The sequence below is a fragment of the Anabrus simplex genome, chromosome 1 (assembly GCF_040414725.1).
Source record: "Anabrus simplex isolate iqAnaSimp1 chromosome 1, ASM4041472v1, whole genome shotgun sequence".
In the NCBI taxonomy this organism is placed as follows: domain Eukaryota; kingdom Metazoa; phylum Arthropoda; class Insecta; order Orthoptera; family Tettigoniidae; genus Anabrus; species Anabrus simplex.
The window spans coordinates 392,424,514-392,446,616 of NC_090265.1; the positions used below are offsets into that span (position 1 = coordinate 392,424,514).

Here is a 22,103-nt window from a genome sequence, read left to right on the forward strand (position 1 = left end):
TTGGTCTTTTCAAGTCCTGTTCATAGTTATGAGGGAGGAAATGCACGTAACAAATTCTAGCAGAATCAGGTTCATTTTATCAGCTCTTTGACACAGATGCTGTAGAGTGTGAAAGACCTTGAGCCCATAATTTAAAAAAAAAAAGTTTTGAAAGCCAAGATAAATTATATTCTCAGTTTTGTAGACCATATTTTTACATTCTGCAACAGTGCAGTTATCCCTGCTTTCACTGATTTCATTACCTCCTTGCACTAAATAACAGTATGTAATCTAAACTTCACTCACACATTGTACTAATTAATTTAATCTGTGAGCTTGCATCTAGGAGATAGTAGGTTCGAATCCCACTATCGGCAGCCCTGAAGATGGTTTTCTGTGGTTTCCCATTTTCACACCAGGCAAATGCTGGGGCTGGGGCTGTTCCTTAATTAAGGCCATGGCCGCTTCCTTCCAACTCCTAGGCCTTTCCTATCCTGTTGTTGCCATAAGACCTATATGTGTCGGTGCAATGTAAAGCCACTAGCAAAAAAAAAAAAAAAACACACAACTAAACAGCTGACTGGAGACCACTTACTAATGTTACCGCTTGGAACATGCTATAGAAGTGTTCTCACAGTGACGTCACAAGCTACGAGAGCAGTTAGCACGGGAAAGCAACTCTGGCACTCCCCTGGCAGAAATGGAAGATATCACAGTTTATCTCTTGTTTCTGTTTGGCCTATTTGCTAAGAAAAAGTTTGAACTTGAAAGGAACACACTCGTAAACATTCTTTTCTAGTCAGTCCCCCATCCACAAATTCATAATAAAGGCACAATTGAAAGGATAAACACACCCACTTGCACCAAGTTTAATTAAGAGTTGATAGAAATTAACATTTTCTTTTAGAACCAGGCTGAGTGGCTCAGACAGTTGAGGAGCTGGCCTTCTGACCCCAACTTGGCAGGTGTGATCCTGGCTCAGTCCGGTGGTATTTGAAGGTGCTCAAATACCGTATTTACGCTAATAATGCCTGCATATTTTTTTAAAAAAATTTGAGGCACAAAATTGGGGTGCGGGTTTTATTTGCATCAAGGTTGCCAACACGCTCCTGGCTCACCTACTTTTCAGTGTTGAGTGTACAATTATGCTTTGTGCAACTGTAGATGGAAGAAAACTGTCTCCATATGGCATATTTAAACTGAAAACAATTGAGACTTTTAATTCTAAGCTGACTTTACATTTTTTTTAAATAGTACTGTATTTTACAGAGTAATTTAAATTCCAGATTTCTCCGCGTCATGATAGAACACATCTTCCGGAACGTGCAGGAGTAGCTTTCCGCACTTTCACTGTGTGTTTCATAGTTGAAAATAGAGTGGAATGGTAATTCTTTTGTATTCAGCGTTTTAAGGAACGCCACAATATCATGTAGCTGGCAGTACACGGAAAAGCAGAATCTGTGAAAACTGGTGAGGGTTGGCATTTCTAAATTACAAGATGACTTAATTCGAAATCACATAATTGGAAGTCCGATTTCTGTATTACAAAGACTTTGAATTAACGAGGTTTTACTATATTGCAAAACTAACATCAGATTTTGCCGGTGTGTCTGTTTCAAGTGTTTACGTTGCACGAGAAGAATTATCCACCACCGGTTGTGTTACTGTCTAGTAAAAAGAGACCACGTGTGAGAAGTGTTCTAGGCCCGTATTCACCAATATCGGTAAGTCTTGCTGTTATCTTAGATTTCCAAAACTCGGATATGTCATTATCTCGGATAAAGCTCACTTCCGTATTCACCAAAGAATTTATTATCTCGGTTTAACAAAAGTAAGTTTTTGTTTCAATCTGAGTTTGAACCGCAAATTTTTCATACTGACATATGAAAAACAGATGACTACGAGCTGCCGCCACTATCGAATTGTAAACAAGTTTTTGATTCCATTCGGGGTTTGCAAATAATTTGCATAAATTATGTACGCTATTGAGCAGAAACTATGAAAGAAGCCTAATATGACTTTCCAAGAGAGTGAATTTTTATTGAAGTTGGTGGCAGAAAACATTAACAAAGGGAATAAGAAAATCAATTATAGCCTACACATTGTACGTCACTCAAAAACTAAGGCAGTGTTCCTTAATTCTTCATTAAAAGTCACCTAGTCCTGTACTGTACTGTACTGTACAAGATATTAGCTATAATCGAGAATTCATTTTAGGCCTACCTATGTGTTGGGAATTCCAGGTTATGTTCAGAGGCTTTAGATAACCTAAAATGTGTCTGAAAATCAGAGTCATCATAGTCCTGGAAATATGTCGCACGTTCTTTTATCCATCTAGGACTTTATTAATTGCATAATCTTTATCGTATTACTCGTTGCTGTGATTTTATCTTTCAATTAGATATTCCAGCCGCCTACAGGCGTTAGACGTGGAGTGTGACGAACGTAAGTAATTTAGGAGAGGATTCTAGTGATACAAGAGACAACAAATCTTGCCATCTACAGGAAATCGAGGCTATTGCAAGTTCAGATTAATTAAATACCTGTCACGTAAGTATGCCTACTTGCTCATTTTCATGGAAAATATATTTCATAGCAGTGATATTTGCGTAAAGACCACGTATACCTCGTGGAGAGATACAAAATATTTGTTTATGCCTACGTTACTCTTTCGATAGAAGGAATTTTAGTCCATTTCATTTTTTTTTTTTTTTTCAAAATGAGCCTTCCTAAAATGAGGGTGCAGGCATTATTTGATGGCAGGGATTATTCGGGTAAATACGGTACATCAACCTCATGTCAGCAAATTTACTGGCACGTGAAAGAACTTCAGGACTAAATTCCGGCACCTCGACATCTCCGAAAACCGTAAAAGTAGTTAGTGGAACGTAAAGCCAATTACATTAGTTCTTTTAGAAGTAATGGACTCTACCATCATCAGCAGTACTCCTGCTCACCTTGTCCGTAGTGATTCTGCATCAGCTCCAACCGGCGTACTGTTATTTCTGACCTCACAAACTACTAAGATGATGCTGAACGAAGTTTAGGTGATATGACTGTACTATATACACCAGTGTAGAAGGAGTAGTAAGAACATGACAGAAGTTTCTGGCACACAGATGGTGTTGTCCAATGAAACAACAGGTGGTGTGAAGGTCACGTGACATGCGGCGAACCAACAAGCGAGGTAGTGAAGAGGTGTTGCAGCCAGTAAAATGTAGAGCGCTGTTGAGTGTGAAAGATCTTTGTGGGTGGAATTAAAGTCCGTAGGAGCAGGACTTCTTACTCAGCGTATAATGTAAGTGCTATATTCGCCGCCGACCTGAATGATACAAGGACAGCCGCATGTGAGTAACCATTACACGGTCGAAGAGAAACGAAGTGAAGAACATGGTTCACTCCAGCTACAACAAATACTTGTGGAATCTGGACTACAGTAATGACACCAAGTCACTCTGGAAATATATTCACAGCAAATGTGGCACACTGCACCCAGTAGCTTCTAACACAAGGAGGACTAATATCCACGGTAATATAGCGAGAGCATTCAATATCTCATTCAAGGACAACGTGAATGAATCCACAAACAGGCTTCCCCTCTGGCCCTTGCTGCGTACCAAACCACTGAGGGAAGTACAATCGACTTCTTTTGAAATCGAGTTGGTACTTTGAAACCTGCAGCCAAACTGTGCCAGAGGGCCAGATTTTGTTCCCCGGAAATTCTTAAAAACTGTGTCTCAGCTGTTGCTCCATCCCTTGCAGCTATTTACAACCTTTCACTTTCCTCCGGCAAATTACCACCAACATGGAAGACAGCCAATGTTGTACCAGTCTTTAAACACGGCAACAAGCAAAGCATTCAGAACTACAGGCTAATTTCAATCACCTCCATCTTATTCAAAATCCTGGAAAAAGTAATCAAAACCCAAATCATCATTTATCTGAAAAAAATTCCCTCGTGAATGACGAGTAACATGGGTTTGTATCCAGACAGCCCTGTGCTACTCTTCTGGCCGAGATCGTCAGTGACTGGGCCATCTGCCTCAAACGTGAACCAAGCTGTGTGATCAAAGCAGTAAGTCTGGACTGGACTTTTGATTCTGCCCCATCATCGACACCTGCTGAAGCTATGGCAGTATGGGATTGCAGGTTCATTGCTGACGTGGGTGGACTCCTTCCTCACCGGCTGTACCCAACACACCGTATCCGCTGGTGAGATGTCCAACAGTGTACCTGTGACCTCAGGTGGCATTCAGGGGTCAGGCCTGGGCATGACCCTATATTTTATCTTTATGCTTGACCTACCTTGATGTGTTACTTCAAAGATAGTTCAATATGCATATGCCTGTACATTGTACCGTGTGACCAAAAGTAATACAGATTCCGGTGCCTCTCTGAAAAACCTGAAAAACAAAGATCTATGGTGTCAGAACAATGAAAGCAAACTCATATCTGTATGCCTATTAAAAATAACAGACCTCTCCAGTTGCTCTATAAAGGTACAATGATTCTCCACTCAAGCAGTATTATACTTCTAGGACTGACTATTACTAGTGAGTACTAGTTGAATTCCATGATGTAGGTTCAGAAATATGGCATGAAAATGAACACCTCAAAGACAAAATGTCTGACAATCCTGAAATTCCCAAAATCTCTTCGCTTAAAGACTGATGATTCAGATATAGAACAAATGAAGTATTTTACTTACCGAGGATTACAGAGGATGGAAGGTGCACCAATGAAGTTAAATGTCATATTGCTCAGACAAAAACAGCTTTTATGCAGAAGAGCAGATTACTGTGTACCAGTCAACATAGTCTTCCCCTCCAAATGAAAATGTTATGTGCATTTGTATGGACAGTTGCATTGTATGCCTGTGAAATATGGACACTAAATAAAAATTAAAAGAACTGTCTTGAAGCCTTTGAGATGTGGTGCTATTGTAAGACGATAAATATGATGTGGAGAGATAAGATGTCATACATCAGAGTTCTAGACACTGTGATGATGATGATCATCATCTTGAATCAGGCAGTGTTGTAGCAGAGAAAGATGCTTCTGTGCTTTGTAGATTGAGAGGAATGTTTGGAACTTCCTACTTATTTTCCACATAATGTAATGAGATTCTCAATATTCTTTGAACTGAGTAGTCTCTCTTTCAGAACAAGTTGCAGTGTATGAGCTACACATAACAAATGGGGAGATTTTCCCAAAGTTATGTCGCTTCCTGCATTACAACGATAGTTGTGAATCACAGCCACTATTTTATCAATTAAACCCAAAATTTCTAATGTCTTCAAGAAATATGCAATATTTTCACTTGTGTGTCTCATTTCTTCAAATGCTATCACTCCAATGCACATATGCTGAAGTTCACAGTCCTGGTCTATAAGTGAAGGTGATAGGTCGTTGTTGGGTGTCCACAAATCCATCGTAACTGCTATATCTGCATTTTGGAGCTCATCTTTTATTCTTGTTTCCACTCTTGATTTAGGACAGATGCTTGCCCTTCTTTCGGTCAACTACCTGCCAGTTTCCGCCGTCTTTGACCTTTTCTATTTTTTCTATTATTTTGTCGTCACCACCATCCACTGCAATGAATGGTTCAGTCTCCATTGTTTCCTCACTAGAGGGTGATTTGGAGACTGAGCACTCCATGGATCGTGATCTCTCCGATTTGGAGCGAAAGCCTTTTTTTCTGCGAAAACTAGGTTTCCCAAAAGGGGTCGAAGTAGAGATCGTCGAGGCCTCTCACTCTTATCCACCGTTTCCTTAGTCTTTGCAGGAGAGTCGGCAGATGGCTTGCCGGTCTTCTTTGGGGATCCTGTGACCCCCGATCTGTTTGGAGAAGATGCCTTCTCCAATTTTTTAGGGGAACGCTTTGGCTTCCCCCTTCTCCTCCTTTGTAATCCGGGCTTTGGCAGGAGGCCTGGACTTTCCAGGACTATTTGGGGAAGTCTTTCCCCCGCACCTTGGTGAGGGAATTCCTAGCCAAACATTCCTGGGAAGGGCTCTTCTCAGGCAACATCGGCAATAATGCAACTTTACATTTTGCTGCATTTTCTGATACTTTCTTGGTATCTCCAGTTTCCTTACTTAACAGTTCTTGTTGGTGACTTTGACTTTTCAATGCCTAGTCTGTACTGATGTTCTATACAAAAGACTCTGGCGTGATCCGCACTTTCGCGACCTTCTCAGCAAAGGAGATGAAGAACTCCGGAGCAGCCATGGACCTGAACTACCTCCGGGCGTCTGGATAAGACAACTTATCCAAGGTTTTTATCTCCTGGATCTTTTTCTCCTGCTTGAATGTGGGGCACTCCTTTGAGATTGGAGCAGTTGACGCACACAGGTGGTGGTGTGCAGTCAATTCCAGCATGCTTGCACTTCCCACACATTTTGCAGGTTGTCGAACCTGTACATCGCAATGAGGTGTGGCCAAACTTTTGACAGTTACAGCACCTCATTGGTGCTGGAATGTATGGACAAACAGCCACTTTTATCCATTCAGGCACGGTCTCAGCATCGACAGTAAGGATGAAAGCACCCGTATCAAGCAGCTTATCACCCACACGTCTCATCAACTTCTTCACATCTGTTACACCCCGCCGTGGTAGGTACTGGGTCATAGTATCATCGGAAGACATCACCAAATCCCTGTGGAATATAACTCCTGTGCAGGAGTTCAGGGACTGGTGCTTCTCAATTTTGACCTCTACCTTTCCGAAAAACTTGTGGGGTTTTTTTCTCTGTTTTACGTCGCACCGACACAGATAAGTCTTATGGTGTCGATGGGATAGGATAGGCCTAGGAAGGAAGAAAGCGGCCGTGGCCTTAATTAATGTACAGCCCCAGCATTTGCCTGGTGTGAAAATGGGAAACCACGGAAAACCATCTTCAGGGCTGCCGACAGTGGGGTTCAAACCCACTATCTTCCGATTACTGGATACTGGCTGCACTTAAGCGACTGCAGCTGTCGAGCTCGGTGAAACTTGGTTTTAAATAGCCATCTAGATGTTCAGCCGTAGATGTCTTAACGAGTATGGATGCATTGCAGAGCTTGCGCATCTCGTCGACTTCGCCAGCAACAATTTCTTCGATAGAATTACTGATCATAACAGGACATTCGTCAAGAAAATTTTTAACATCGACCCTGGAAGCAACCAGGAATTGAGGAAGACATTCCGTCACTTAAATAATCAATTGGAACTGGAGTATACTGCTTATGTTTTTTGGCAATCTTGGACACTGTATTTTAAAGGGTGCCACCCTTTGAAGATGAGCTAGAAAAAGAAGAAAGAGGTTCCACTTTTGGTCCCACGAGTACTTAGGAAATATGAAGTCTACCTTCGGCAGAACCCATGAGTAGTGCCAAAGACAAGGCTATATACTCCAGAGGGTGCCTGGTATCTGGAGGGGTTCGCTAAGAACTACTCTCCCAGTAGCCATGCATCACCTTGCCATGACCCAAAACTTGGGATTGGGAGGATAAAATCTCTGTACTAACCTATTCTACCCGAGTCAGAGAGGGTGCCTAGGCAGGAAGAGGAATGAAATTTAAGGTCAGAATAGAAGGGTAGAAATAATTATGAAGAATTAAGAGTACAAACACCTCTCAGGCAGCTCGGGGGACAACTTGTTAGTCTGGCCCTACACCGAAGCCAATCCAGCATGGGTAACCCTGAGCTGGCACAGCCCTCGGGATCAACAAGCACACAAGCCCCCACACCGACGTCAAGGTCATGGTGTCCCAGAGGGGGCCTCTATTTATTAGAGGCTATTCATGTCCATTGTTAACAGGTTTCCAGGGTCAGTAAATATTTACACAGATGGTTCGAGGGCAGAAGCGGAAGTAGGTTGTGGGTTCATTGTAGATAATAAGAGGTTTCTTTTTCCTCTACCTGAAACGCGTAGTGTGTACACAGCAGAGTTCTATGCTATCCTTGAAGCTCTGCAGTACTCACTGTCCAGTGAAAATTTGCACTCCTTAAGCTCATTACAGTCTATCGGTATGTGTTTCCCACGGCACCCTCTGATGCAACAGATCCAGGACCTGCTGACCAGGTTGTAGAAGCTATTCGTGTCCATTGTTGGCTGGTATCCAGGGTCAGTAGATATTTACACAGATGGTTCGAGGGCGGAAGCGGAAGTAGGCTGTGCATTCATTGTCAAGTTCCATTTCTGTGACTCCCAAACCTCAAAGGTACAGCAGGAGACAAGTTATCTGATAGGGCTGCCAGGGATATTCATTCTCAGCTGAAACATTTGGTCATATGCCATTGGGAGCTGGAGTGGCAGGCCACCCCTCTTTCCAATCAACTGAGAATGATTAAAGGAACTAAGAAGGCATGGAAGACTTCTCTTTGGGTCTCTTGGAGAGAAGCAGTGGTATTATGATGTCTTCATCGCCCGTGACATAGCAATGCATTCCTGATGTTTACTTGCATTCGCCATCTGCACATAGTACACATCCTTATGGAGTGCACAGAACTGGCCGATCTGCTTCATAGTCTAAACCTTCCGAGTACCGCCTCCCTCATTCTACGAGATTACGAGCAGTCAGTATACCTCATCATCCTTTTTATGAGGGATAGTGGAGTGTTTAAAAGTGGAAGTTCTTTATTTGTTTTTAAGTTTTTCTTGTATTGTTAACTATACTTTTATTCTTTTCACTATGTTTTAATTTGGTTTGAGGTTTTAAGCTTAATAAAACACATGATTTCATTTTAAACGCAGTGTCTCATTCTATTTTATTACATTTCAATCTTTTTTTGATCATTTTATAGAGAAATAAGGCATTGCAAATTAGATCCACTGTTTATTTAAAATAATTTTCTTCATCATTATCTTTCTTTTTAAATCCCAGGTGGTGGATAAATTTTAAATTGTAATCTATTGTTTCAATTTGTCTTAGCTCGTACCATCAGGGGCCAATGACCTAGATGTTAGGCCCCTTTAAACAATATCATCATTTTATAATAAGTTGCATCCTTGCTTGTGATTTGATAGTTTAAATAGACTTGTTTACTGAAAGACACTTATTGGTTACACTCAGAACCAGGTTATTTCGTAGGCAGAGCCTGGTTTTTCCATAGCCATCTAAATAAATAATGCTACAAATTAGTGCAATATTGCATTCGAAAATATCTTCCTCAAGCTACAAATCGGCACTTTTTATTGCCCTCACTTAGAAATTTGTACTTCAGAAAAACTGGCACCAGAACATCCGCAGAAATTCGGAGGAAGGTCCCTTTTTTTATGGGATCAGTAGAGCTATAAACAAACCCAATTTCCTGCTATTTTGAAACTTATAGTATTAAAAAGGTATCGAGTTATCGAAAGTGTCAAGAACCCATCTCTGGTTATTTCACTTTCACTTCTGCTGTTAATGTTCATCCTGCTATTTTCTTGTCTAGTTATCATCTTTTATGAACAGTTATACTGAAACATTCTTTTTCTCTCTCTAGATGCCGACTACCCAAGCCAAGCAACATCATCATCTGAAGCTTTCCTCATGCCAGTGTGGGACACAAACACTTCAAATAGTGATACATTTCCTTCAAGCACTGATTGGAGTTTGAACAAGAGAAGAGTGCGTTTAAGCAGTAAATCTTTCTCAGTAGTTGATGGTAGGCCATTTCTTACCCCAGAAGGCTTGCAGGTCGTGCAGGTCAAAAATGATAGTATTACAGTTCCTGGTGGACAGATCCAAGTGCCAGTGGTTGAAGCAAATGCAGGGGAATATTATACAGGTGGCTCATACTCCTCAGTAGCAGCACGACTTGCTAGTCGCACACTCTATCAGAAACGGAAACATGTGTGGAGGTCTCGTCGTCCCGTGCAGTGTCCAAATTGTCAGAAGGTTATCACCATGGCATATAACCTCAAGAGTCACTTGTCTACTTGCCTCAAGAGGAATGGTGGGCTATACCGCAAGACATAAACCTCAGTTTACAAAGTACATCTCTTAATCAATGGTTTTGTTCTTTTGTGGTATTTTTGGTACAAATGGAAATAGGATCTTAAGGTAAATCCTATGATTTGAGAATCAGTAGGAAAATATAGCTATGGCTTCAATCTAGCTCTCTTTCAGTATGACTCCATTGTAAGTGGACAGAGTATTCCTATAGTGATTCTCAGTTATGAACATACCTTTGAGATTTTTTCTCAAAAAGAGGCCTTGAATATAAGACAGTATTTTAATTTTTTTGAACATTGTACAATAATTTTTGTTTGTATATTTATAAGTTTCAAAAATGCGCCAAACTCCATTGTTTATTAATGTTATGTTTAAATAAATCATTTAACAAGCAAATATTATTTCTTTAATTATGACTTTTTAAAGCCCAAAACACTAGACTTATAAAGTGAGTTACATTGAAATGAGACCTTCTCAACTTATCCAGGAAAACAGTCATGGAACTTCATCCTTTATAATTTCAAAACCTCTACTCTGGTTGGCTTGATAGAGAACAACCTATATCAGAAATTTAATAAACTGTTAATTACTATGTGAAAATTGTATTAATTTCAACTTTAGATATTGAGTATGATGCAGAACTACCCTTCTTTGCACATTATTTCTGACTACCTTAATAGAAAAGCACAGTTCTATACAAATTAACAGAAATCTCAGACAGCTGGATGCTGCACTGTTTGCCAATAACTTGCACAGTAAGCATCATGGTCTGCAAAGATCTGTGTTCATTATTCAGCATTTCAAAAATTTTACATGGGTATATCAGGCTTCCAAAAGAAAAGACCCTTTATTAAGTAAAATATATTTCGGAAACATTTTAGAAAGGGTTCATGAATTTGATTATCTGTCTTATCAGAAAGATATCTACACATTGCACATACAAGGGTGAATCAAAAGTAAGTTACACATCTAAGCTATGGCCATTTATGAAACCACCTACACACAGGCAACATGGTTATGACAACATACAATGTAAACTCACTTTCTCACATAGTCCCAAGAGATTTTAAACATTTCTTGGAACGGTCAACCAACTTTTTGATTCTGGATGTGTAGAAATCACCTCCAGCGCTATGTAACCACCTGGAGACAGCTGCTTTCACATCCTCATCATATTAGAATCGTCATCCACCGAGATCCTTTTCTAAGCTTAACGAACGCTAAGTCTGGACTGTATGGAGGATGTTGCCATACCTCCCACTTGAATCGCTGCGGGAGTTTAGACATTTCGCAGCCCGTGTGAGGTGTTGCATTATCATGCAACAAAATCACACTGGCTCTCAATTTTCCCCACCACTTTTCTTTAATTATTGCCTTACGCAACTGGTTCAACGTTTGACAATACAAAGCAGAGTTGATTGACGTACCTTTCGGCATAAATTCCACGTGCACCACACCCTCCATGTCAAAGAACACTGTTGCCATTACCGTTCCTGCCAAAGGGTGGACCTTGGCCTTCTTTTGTGGTGGTAATGTGGTGTGTACCCATTCCATCCATGTTCTCTTTGTTTCAGGGGTGAAGTGGTGGACCCACGTTTCATCCCCGGTGATGATTCGCCACAGAAACTTGTTGCCTTCCACAGAATAGTGTTGTAAAAATGCTAGTGACAATTAGAAACACTGTCCCTTGTGAACATCAGTGAGCAGACGTGGGACCCAACTTTGACACAGTTTACGAAATCCAAGGTGCTGGTGAACAATGCAGAACACACTGCCATACGAAATGTTCAGCATGTTGGCAATTTCCTGCAGTGTTATGCGTCAATTCTCTCTATTGATCCCATCCACACAGTCAACATTTGCAACGGTACTGGACGTTGCGGGCCTGCCTTCACAATATTCGTTCGTGAGATCCATACGACCAGCGTCAAATTGCTTACACTACTTTATTATACCTGGGCAAGAAATTGCACACTCACCATATACAGCAGTGATTTCACGATGAATGTCCGTGCAACTGAGCTCTTTAGCCCATAGAAATCTGATCGCTCCAAACTGGAGGTGCGCGCAATGAACATCCAGTTGACGCACCATTGAGCCCAGCCTGCTCTGCACACACGACACGATGGGATACCTCGCCAACCTTTCTATCAGACGTGTCAGCAGTTACTGTAGCTTGCTCTGCATTGGCCACAGTCATGACACACAGCGTGCCCTCGTAGTGAGCTAGTGTAACTTTTAGATTTGCCATTGTATGTTCCAAAACAATAAGGTAAACAAGATTTACAAAAATAATAGAAATTATTAACTCTATAATGAAGCCAGCTCCTGTGTAGAAGCACACTAGTTTGCACCAATATAATACCTTAGCCAGACCCGTCATATGCTATGGCAGTGAGGTATGGGCTCTTTAAGAACCATGGACATCTCCACAATCACAGCATGCAAAATGACTGCAGGCTACATAAACTGGGGTCACAAAAGAAATGAGAATGGCAATTATTAGGAAATCTAAAAATGCCATGTCCAAAGGATGGAAGCTGGAATATCACAAAAGGAAATTGCTGTGAATCCAGAGAAAAAAATGCAAGATCCTAACAGGCTACATGGCCCATTACAGGATAGTATGACGACGATGACAACTTCAGAAGGCTCCTGTCAGTCTTTGATTGCGAATAAAGGGTTCTTAATGGAGCATCTTGTGATTTGGAATCAATGTTCTCTTAACTGATCCTGAAACAGTATATGTCTATGAATTCAAGGTACATTTAATAATTTACTTACTCATTGGCTAACTTACGAATAGGCCATAAGCCATAAGAGCCTTGGACACCTGAAGATAAGTTGCTGCCTAGCTAGACAGTCTGCAAAGACTGGAATGTCTCGAGGTCTGTGTGACACCACCATTGTGACGACATTGCTTGCTATCTTGACTAGGTTCGCTGCCCCTCGTATCAAATAGCTTCCTCAGCTGACTACACAGAGATGAGTGAACCAGGATAAAAATAATCCTAGAATGAACCAGGAATCAACCCAATGCCTACATCATATGAAAGAAATAATCTTATTCATACAAAGTTTGCAACAACGAATGTTTCAAAGACACAATAACTCTCTACACTACAATAAAAATGAAAATCCATAGCCTGTTTCCAGTCATTCGACCGGGTCAAAGATGGCATAAATGAGGCAGTGAGGATAGGAATCGTGCTGGCTGCCAAAGCCTGTCACACTGCTCTGGGGCAATGATTAATGACTGGCAGATAAACTGAAATGATACTGGAGAGTGTTGCTGGAATGAAAGATGACAGAGGAAACCAGAGTACCCGGAAGAAAACCTGTCTCACCTCCGCTTTGTTCAGCACAAATCTCATGTGGAGTAACGGCAATTTGAACCACGGAACCCAGCGATGACAGGCCGGCACGCTACCGCCTAAGCCACGGAGTCTCTAACTCTGCACTACAATACTGGTCAATATTACAACAAGTTTCAAAGTATTCAGTATAGTCTTGGCACCATCCAAACAAAACTGCCATTCATGTGCCCATATATCCTCAAAATAAAAGAGATTTCTATTTTAAATATAGTTCCTTACATTCAAAAGATTGTGCTGAAAAATAATTTGGGATATTTTCCATTTTTTTATTTATTTTTTCAGAGACACCTAAATTAAATTTAAGAAAGAAAAACAAGAATAGTCAAGCAAACTTTTCTATAGCACAAAATCAGTCTAAGGTAATGTACAAAAAATCTCTGTAGATGTTTGTTGAATGGTAGATTCAACTTAGTTACATCACCACAAAAACCTCAACTAACTTCATTTTTAATAAGAAAAGTTTTGTGAAGTTTCCAATATATTTATTTCAGACATTCCTTTTATTCTGTTATTGTCTGTGCATTCCTTAGATATAATGGTGTCTTGTGATGCATCCACCTTACATCATACCTGTGACTCTGAAACTTTTTTTTTCTAGTTGTTTTACGTCGCACCGACACAGATAGGTCTTACGGCGACGATGGGACAGAAAAGGGCTAGGAGTGGGAAGGAAGCGGCCGAGGCCTTAATTAAGGTACAGCCCCAGCATTTGCCTGGTGTGAAAATGGGAAACCACGGAAAACCATTTTCAGGGCTGCCGACAGTGGGGTTCGAACCTACTATCTCCCGAATACTGGATACTGGCCGCACTTAAGCGACTGCAGCTATCGAGCTCAGTGACTCTGAATTTATCTTCTTACCGAACAGCATATAGGCCTAAAAATATCAGGTAGGTCCACTGATAAAAATGAAGAACAAAGATTTCATCCAGGTAGCATAAGGATATTAAAATGAGGTTAGTGGTTCTGTGATCTTTATCATTGACGTGAAAGAAGATATCTCTTATTTTGTACTTGTTATTCCTGATCTGAGCAACTTTCTAACCAGACCTCTGTCTAGCTTACAAAAAAAACTCTAATAATGTTACTGGTTTTAACATCCCACCAACTAATTTTTATACGGTTTTCGGAGAAAAAACTCTAAAAACTTGTTTAATACAGTAAAATGTCACTTTAATGACTGGCAATACAACGAAATGTTCACAATTGCAAAATTAATTTAATGTATGTTAAAATATTTCATTTTAAGGAATTTCGAACCCTCAGTATAAGGAATTAATATTAAGCCTTTTGAAAATATTTCACTTCAATTTTTCAAAATCTATATATATAATATGAACATGTAACCCAATATTGTGACAAAACTGAAATACCAACGCCCATGTATTATACAACAAACGAAAAGTCTCCAACAACCAACCAACCCCATGGCATTACAGCCCTGAAGGACCTTGGCCTACCAAGCGACCGCTGCTCATCCCAAAGACCTGCAGATTACTTGGTGTCATGTGGTCAGCACGACGAATCCTCTCGGCTGTTATTCTTGGCTTTCTAGACCAAGGCCACTATCTCTCCGTCAGGTAGCCCCTCAACTGTAATCACGTAGGCTGAGTGAGACCTCGAACCAGCCCTCACATCCAAGTAAAAATCCCTCACCTGGCCAGGAATCGAACCAGGGGCCTCTGGGTAAGAGGCGGACACGCTACCCCTACATGATGGGGCCGGCAAAGAAAGGTCTCCACTTCGGGATTACTAGAAAAATGTTATTTATTTCATTAATTCACGCCTGCAAAATTTTAACGCATATTATTTACAGAAGAATGGAAAGACGAGTTGAAACTGGGTTGGGAGAAGATCAGTTTGGCATCAGAAGAAATGTAGGGACACATGAAGCAATCCTGACTTTACGTCTGATCTTAGAGGATCGAATAAAGAAAGACAAGCCCATGTACATGGCGTTCGTAGATCTAGAAAAGGCATTTGATAATACTGATTGGACCAAGCTATTTGAGATTCTGAAGGTGATCGGGATCAGATACAGAGAACGAAGAATTATCTACAATCTGTATAAAAATCAGTCTGCAGTGATAAGAATCGAGGGCTTTGAAAAAGAATCAGCAATCCAGTAAGGAGTGAGGCAAGGTTGCAGTTTGTCCCCCGTCCTTTTCAATAATTATACAGAACAGGCAGTAAAAGAAATCAAAGACAAATGTGGTAAGGGAATCACGATCCAAGGAGGGAAAATCAAAACCTGAGATTTGCTGATGATATTGTTATTTTATCCAAGACTACAGAAGATCTGCAGGAATTGGTGAATGGTATGGACAGAGTCTTGAGTAAGGAGTACAAAATGAAAATAAAAGTCCAAAATGAAAGTAATGGAGTACTGTGGAACAAAGTCAGGTGATGCAGGAAATATTAGATTAGGAAATGAAGTCTTAAAGGAAGCAGATGAGTACTATTACTTGGGTAATAAAATAACTAGCAATGGCAGAAGTAAGGACGACATAAAATGCAGACTAGCACAAGCAAGGAAGGCCTTTCTTAAGAAAAGAAATTTGCTCACTTCGAACATTAATATAGGAATTAGAAAGATGTTTTTGAAGAATTTTGTTTGGAGTATCGCATTGTACGGAAGTGAAACATGGACGATAACTAGTTCAGAAAGAAAAAAGATAGAAGCTTTTGAAATGTGGTGTTACAGAAGAATGCTGAAGGCGAGATGAATAGATCAAATCACGAATGCAGAGATACTGAATCGAATCGGTGAGAGGAGATCCATTTGGCTTAATTTGACAAGAAGAAGGGATAGAATGATAGGACACATCTTAAGACACTCAGGACTTGTACAGTTGGGTTTTGAGGGAAGTGTAGGCAGTAAGAACGGTAGTAGTAGACCAAGATATGAATATGACAAGCAGATTAGAGGAGATGTAGGATGCAACAGTTACGTAGAAATGAAAAGATTAGCACAGGATAGGGTGACATGGAAGCTGCACCAAACAAGTCTAAGGACTGATGACTCAACAACAACAATTCCTTTATTTGCATAAAATAGTAATGTATTCAAATAATACGATGATTAGGTCATTGCTGTTCACCGTATTCACTGGTAGATGGCTCTGTGAAAGTTGTCTCAGCTGATCTTTCTATGCCAGCCCAATGGAGAGTTCTGTGAAAGTTGTCTATGCAGATCCTTCTATGTTAGTCCGATAGATGGCTCTGTAAAATCGATTTATCACCAGAATGTTAGATGTTTCTCCATGTTGGTCATAAAAAGTGGGAAACAAAGAAATCCTTCTCAGGATATTCTATTCAAAAAGTCCTTTATTATGAAACTTACTTTGAATTACACAGTGTAGGATTATTAAATCTGCATGCACTGCCAAGCATGACATTTCGATGCGGAAATGATAAATGGACAGTTTAATTCGTGTTGCCACAATGTTTTCCACAACCTCAAGTGAATGACGTACTTAAAGGTATGATGCTACATGATAATGATTTCATTAACAATATAAGGCAGTATAACAGTACAATGTCCTTTTGCCCCTGGGTGGAAGTGGTAGAATATCATCCACGATATCCCCTGCCTGCCATAAGAAGTGATTAAAAGGGGCCCAGGGGTTCTTAACTTGGAAGAGTAGATTGGCGACCACAGGGTCCTTAGCTGAGCCCTGGCATTGCTTCCACTTGCTTGTGCCAGGCTCCTCGCTTTCATCTATCCTATCTGACCTCCCTTGGTCAACTCTTAGGCAGGCCGCACACCGGACGCGTCAAGTCACGTCAGCGACACAGAGACATGACGCATCAGAAAGGAGCACAGTGATAAGCAATGGAAAAACACAAATCGCCGCACACCGGCCTGCGTCTTGATGATATCATCAGCATCCTGCTGCAGACACGAGCGATAAGACACTGCATGTTCCATTTCTATGCGTCATGTCTTAAGCAAACACCTTCTCGTATAGTTCTGTTCCTGCTTTTTCTGAGCAGTGCCAGTGAACACAAGTGCCAGCATGAATGAAGAACAAATCAACATTAAATTAGTGCAATCCGTGGAGAAATATCGAATAATATATGATTATTCGCTACCAGGACATTCGAATAAGAACGAGGTGGATAAAGCGTGGCATGCAGTGTCCAAAGAATTAAATTTAAATGGTAAGTAACTTACATTCAGTAACATATTTATTAATTAGGTCGATGTACAGTAATTACATGTTTAATTATGTAAGAATAAACATTTCTTGCGCAACCAGAATTACTGATAATGTATAGTGCAGCTATATTTATATTTATTCTATAGCGTACTTATTCTGCCAAGAAAGGGCTACGTTTGGTTTCATAAAGTAAGAACACAAGTGATTTCTTAATTCAACAGCCTCAACTGTTGCTCTTCTGTTGCAGGGTTGCAATCTCTGCAACACACGCATCGTATTGTCAGTATTTTCATCCTTATCTGTTACACTCGGTTCACTAAAAACGCCGTCTTTTAGTCTAATGAAGTTATGCAGAACACAAATTGCTCGTATTATGTTGTCTATTTTATCAGGTTTGCAGGCTATAGCTGTACCGAGAACTCTAAATTTAGAAGCAAGCATTCCAAAACCACATTCTACACTCTTTCTAGCTCTGCTAAGCCTATAATTAAAAATCCGCCTTTCATTTGTAAGTTCTCTTCGCGGATAGGGTCTCATGATATGCTTCTGTAATGGAAAAGCTTCATCACCAACGAAAAAATAAGGAAATGGTGAACAGTGATCATCATCTTTCGGTAGCCTCTTGGGATCAGGTATATTCAGTGTGCCCTGCTGAAGGTTTCTTCCTAAAGCTGAGTTTCGCAACACGCCACCATCACTGTTTCTGCCATAGTCACCAGCTTCTATAACAATGAAAAGTCCATCTGCATCAACCAAAGCTAATAGAACAATAGAAAAATAGCCCTTGTAGTTATAGAAGGATGAGCCACTGTTTCTCGGACACTGGATACGAACGTGTTTCCCGTCTATGGCACCAATGCAGTTAGGCATATTCCAGAGTTCCAAATATCTTTCGGAAATATTCTCCCATAACTCCTTTGAGGGTGCAGGCATAAACTCAGGTTGAAGTGTTGTCCATACTGCCGAACACACTTCATCCACAATTTTGCCGATTGTTGTTTCTCCTCTTTTAAACTGAAAGCTCAAGCATCTGAAGCTGTTGCCAGTAGCTAAGTACCTGGAAATAAAGGACCATGAATACTATTACTGCTAAATTAAATTTTAAAAAGCTTGTAAAAAATTATTTTAGCCAAATTAAACTATTGACAATTGCACTCATATACACACATTCTATAAATTTAATATCATTGAACTGCACTGTTTTTGTTATAAAATGTTTGTTGTGAATTTATTTTTTATGTGTTAATAAGCATTCATTGGTATAGCTATTGTATGTATAGTCCTACTATAGGGCTCTGGCCTCAAGGACATCCTTTATATGAAATAAAATAAATAAATAAATAAATAATAATAATAATAATAATAATAATAATAATAATAATAATAATAATAAGTGTATTTTCTCATTGCAGTGGCCACCTGTAAAGACAAATGGAGAAACTGTAGGAACTGTTGGTCCAGATACTTAAGGCAAGCTCCTACCAGTGGTTCAGCAGCAGTAACCAAAAAGCCCTACTATCTTGCAGACTACTTGGCGTTTTTGACACCATTTACGAAATCAAGAAGACAAGTGGGAAACGTAGAAAATCCGTATGAAGAGGAGCAATCTGCTACAGAGGAACAACCATCATCAGTGGCCATGACAAAAGAAAACGACGAGGAGAATAGTGCTCAAGAAATTATGCAGCCGCTACCTCGAACACGTAGAAGAGATACAAAAAGAAGCGCCATTAAAATGGATATTGACGAAGTTTTCTCTTCATATATTCAGATGAAAACAAAGCGTACGGCTGAAGCGGAGTGTAATAACCCTGATGAGTTGTTTTTCAAAAGCCTGCTACCAGATGTGGCTAAATTATCACCTGCAGCTAAAAGCTCATTTAAGTTGTTTGTGCAGCAAAAATTAAATGACATGCTGTACGGATCAGCCAGGAATGTTCAGTATAGTGATACTCATTCCCATCCATCAACTTCCGTATTGCATTGCGGTGGTCAGACGGGCTCCTCATATACTATCTCACCATTCTCGTATGCAGAGAATTTACCAGAAGAAAACGAGGAAGAACGTGATCACTCATACTGATAAGACGTAGTTACAAAGACAGCACTGTATGGTATGAAGTTATAAGTGAAAAAACCAAAACATTGCACACATATTCTTTATATACTTTGTCAATATGAACAATTTCGCAGCTGTGTTCATCATCTAATAAATAATTTAATTATTTTAACAACAAATTATTATTCTAAGCTTTGAACTTACCTTAGTGTTATAAGTAGCTTTTCATCAGGACTTATAGCCTTCCTGTAGTTTGTGTCTTGTTTTCTTAATAATGGAGAAATTTTCTGAAGAAGTTCTGTGTAGCTTTCGGGGTACATTCGGTAGTATGACTGGAATTTTACCGGATCTTTTAGTAAATCATGCGCTAAGGTATAAGCACCATGTTGAGCACACGACATATTAAAATCATGAATCCATTTTATTTTCCTCTTGTAACGCAATTTCAACCACATGTACAGCAAAACATCATCTTCACTCGAGGAGGCCATGTTAACAGCTGATAATGCGTAGCGTATTGATGCAGACACATGCTTCTCCGGTGTGCGGCTACAAGTCTGCATCACGAGTGCGACAAACAAGCGAGTCTTTTTCATGTTGCGTTGCAGATGTTGACGCGTCCGGTGTGCGGCCTCACTTATTCTTTTTCAGACCTTGACAGTATTAGAGCATTCAAGGCCTAGGGAGTCTTTCAGTTTCACGCCCTTCGTGGCCCTTGTCTTTCTTTGGCCAGTACCTTCATTTTTCAAAGTGCGTGATCCCTTCCATATTTGCTCACAGATTTGTGTTATATAATATGCCTAATTGTACTTCCATTTAAAACAATAATCACCACCACCACCTATAATGTCCTTTGCATCCTTCTCTGCTAACCATAGCCATATTCCAGGATTAGGTCCATACTGTTTTAAGATTCAGGGGACGATTTATAAGTACAGTTCAGATTTACTAACTATTGAAAATTGCCGAGCATTATACGGCCAGCTTCATGTGATAGATTCAAGTCTTGCAAATAGAATTCATTGTAAAATTTCAATGAATAGCCAAGGTTCAAAACCTCCTTATGTATAATCACAACGAAAGTGTAAGTTTAAAGGCAAATAAACGGTCTTCCGGAATTCAGTATATTTTCCATTACTTTTCTCACACTTCCTTTATCATCAGTTTCATTTTTAGTCTTTGTTCACAGCTGTAGCTGCAACAGGCCACTAGTATAATTGAAATTCATCATTTTTTTTAATTTCGCACAATATAGCAAAACATTTCTTTTTGTTTTTTTGCTACTTGCTTTACAATGCACGGACACAGATAGGTCTTATGGCGATGATGGGATAGGAAAGGCCTAGGAGTTAGAAGGAAGCGGCCGTGGCCTTAATTGTGTTGGTGCGACGTAAAGCCACAAGCAAAAAAAAAAAAAAAAAAAAATGAACAGTATGAGGAGCAATTTAATAATGAAGCACCAAACAACAGGACAATATTAGCTGTCACTGAAAAGTTGCATCATACAGTATCAGTCTTATGTCAATGAAAGGGGATAACAGGGCGTCCAGGAAGTGTCACCACAAACAAAATTCATGGATGACTTTCCCAACACAGGGGAGTCGCTTACTATTCTGCAATAACTCTCGGGAGATAAACAAATTTATCACAGAACTCCACTCCCGTACCCCGCCTCCTCTCTGGACCTCACAGTTCCAGATGCCTACATATTGGGCATGTTGAAAAAATCAGTTTTCAAGACAGATGACCAACCTAAAAATATTCCTGAATTACACGAGAAGATAATATCAAGAGTTGTGCCCCTATAGAAACCTTGTTCATCAACATGTTCAACAGTCTTCAGAAACATTATGAACAATGTGTGTCACAATGATGGTATTGAATATGTACTATACCAATACAATTAAATAACTTTTCAGTGCTGATAAACTTAACCATAATAGGTATTTGTATTTATTCTTGTACTGACTTGTCTAAAGCTATTAAAAACTATTTAAAATTCATGAATGTTTTAGAAAGTTTAGAAATTCATTTTGCTCACAAAAGGAATCACTTTGAAACAAGTTTGAATGAAAGACATACAGATAAAAACCCTTTGTATAAACTAGCATTTAATCATTTAAGGAAGGAAAAGATAAAACTTGAAGATCTTAAATTTATTTAGGTATTCTCATTCAACATTATCTAAATACACTCAACTCTCGATTAACTGGGATAATGTAGGGTTAAATCCTCGCCGCTAGATAGGGGCTTCATTCATTCCATTCCTGACCCAGTCAAATGATTGGACACAGGTTGTGGATTTTCAATGTACAGTTAAGGCTTCCCGGATAAGTAAAACCACGGTTAACCCGCAAAAAGTTTAAAATAGAACAGGCGTACTGAAAGTACAGTTAAAATGGTAATAAATGATACTTCCCATTTTCACACCAGGCAAATGCTGGGGCTGTACCTTAATTAAGGCCACGGCCGCTTCCTTCCAACTCCTAGGCCTTTCCTATCCCATCATCACCATAAGACCTATCTGTGTCGGTGCGACGTAAACCCACTAGCAAAAGAAAAAATTAATAAATGATACTACTGTATTGTTTTTTATTAACTTACCCA

The 22,103-nt window shown here is 39.8% G+C and overlaps 3 protein-coding genes across 8 annotated transcripts in view; 1 reads left to right on the forward strand and 2 right to left on the reverse strand.

Moving 5' to 3' along the window:
• LOC136856828 (protein abrupt) overlaps positions 1–10,286 on the forward strand; it is a 248,091-nt gene extending 237,805 nt beyond the window's left edge. For 2 of the 4 annotated variants that reach the window (XM_067134990.2, XM_067134989.2), the window contains exon 5: positions 9,447–10,286. In XM_067134990.2, the coding sequence (XP_066991091.2) occupies positions 9,447–9,922 (476 nt within the window). In that variant the 3' untranslated portion in view covers positions 9,923–10,286. The remainder of the gene's footprint in view (positions 1–9,446) is intronic. The other 2 variants (XM_068224982.1, XM_068224983.1) reach the window with 2 other exon arrangements.
• The window catches only part of LOC136856830 (sodium channel modifier 1), a 100,736-nt gene that overhangs the window by 3,732 nt on the left and 74,901 nt on the right, over positions 1–22,103 (reverse strand). The window contains exon 7 of one of the 3 annotated variants that reach the window (XR_010858470.2): positions 12,683–12,873. The exons of the other annotated variants lie outside the window; for them this stretch is intronic. The gene's annotated coding sequence lies outside the window, so the exon portion shown is untranslated. The remainder of the gene's footprint in view (positions 1–12,682; positions 12,874–22,103) is intronic. 3 annotated transcript variants of the gene reach the window in all.
• Positions 17,496–20,092, reverse strand: LOC137499127 (putative nuclease HARBI1). Its single transcript, XM_068227111.1, has 2 exons — positions 19,701–20,092; positions 17,496–18,494 (listed from the first exon to the last, which is right to left on the reverse strand). Exons 1-2 carry the CDS (start codon positions 20,090–20,092, stop codon positions 17,573–17,575), a joined length of 1,314 nt encoding a protein of 437 aa, XP_068083212.1. The 3' UTR covers positions 17,496–17,572.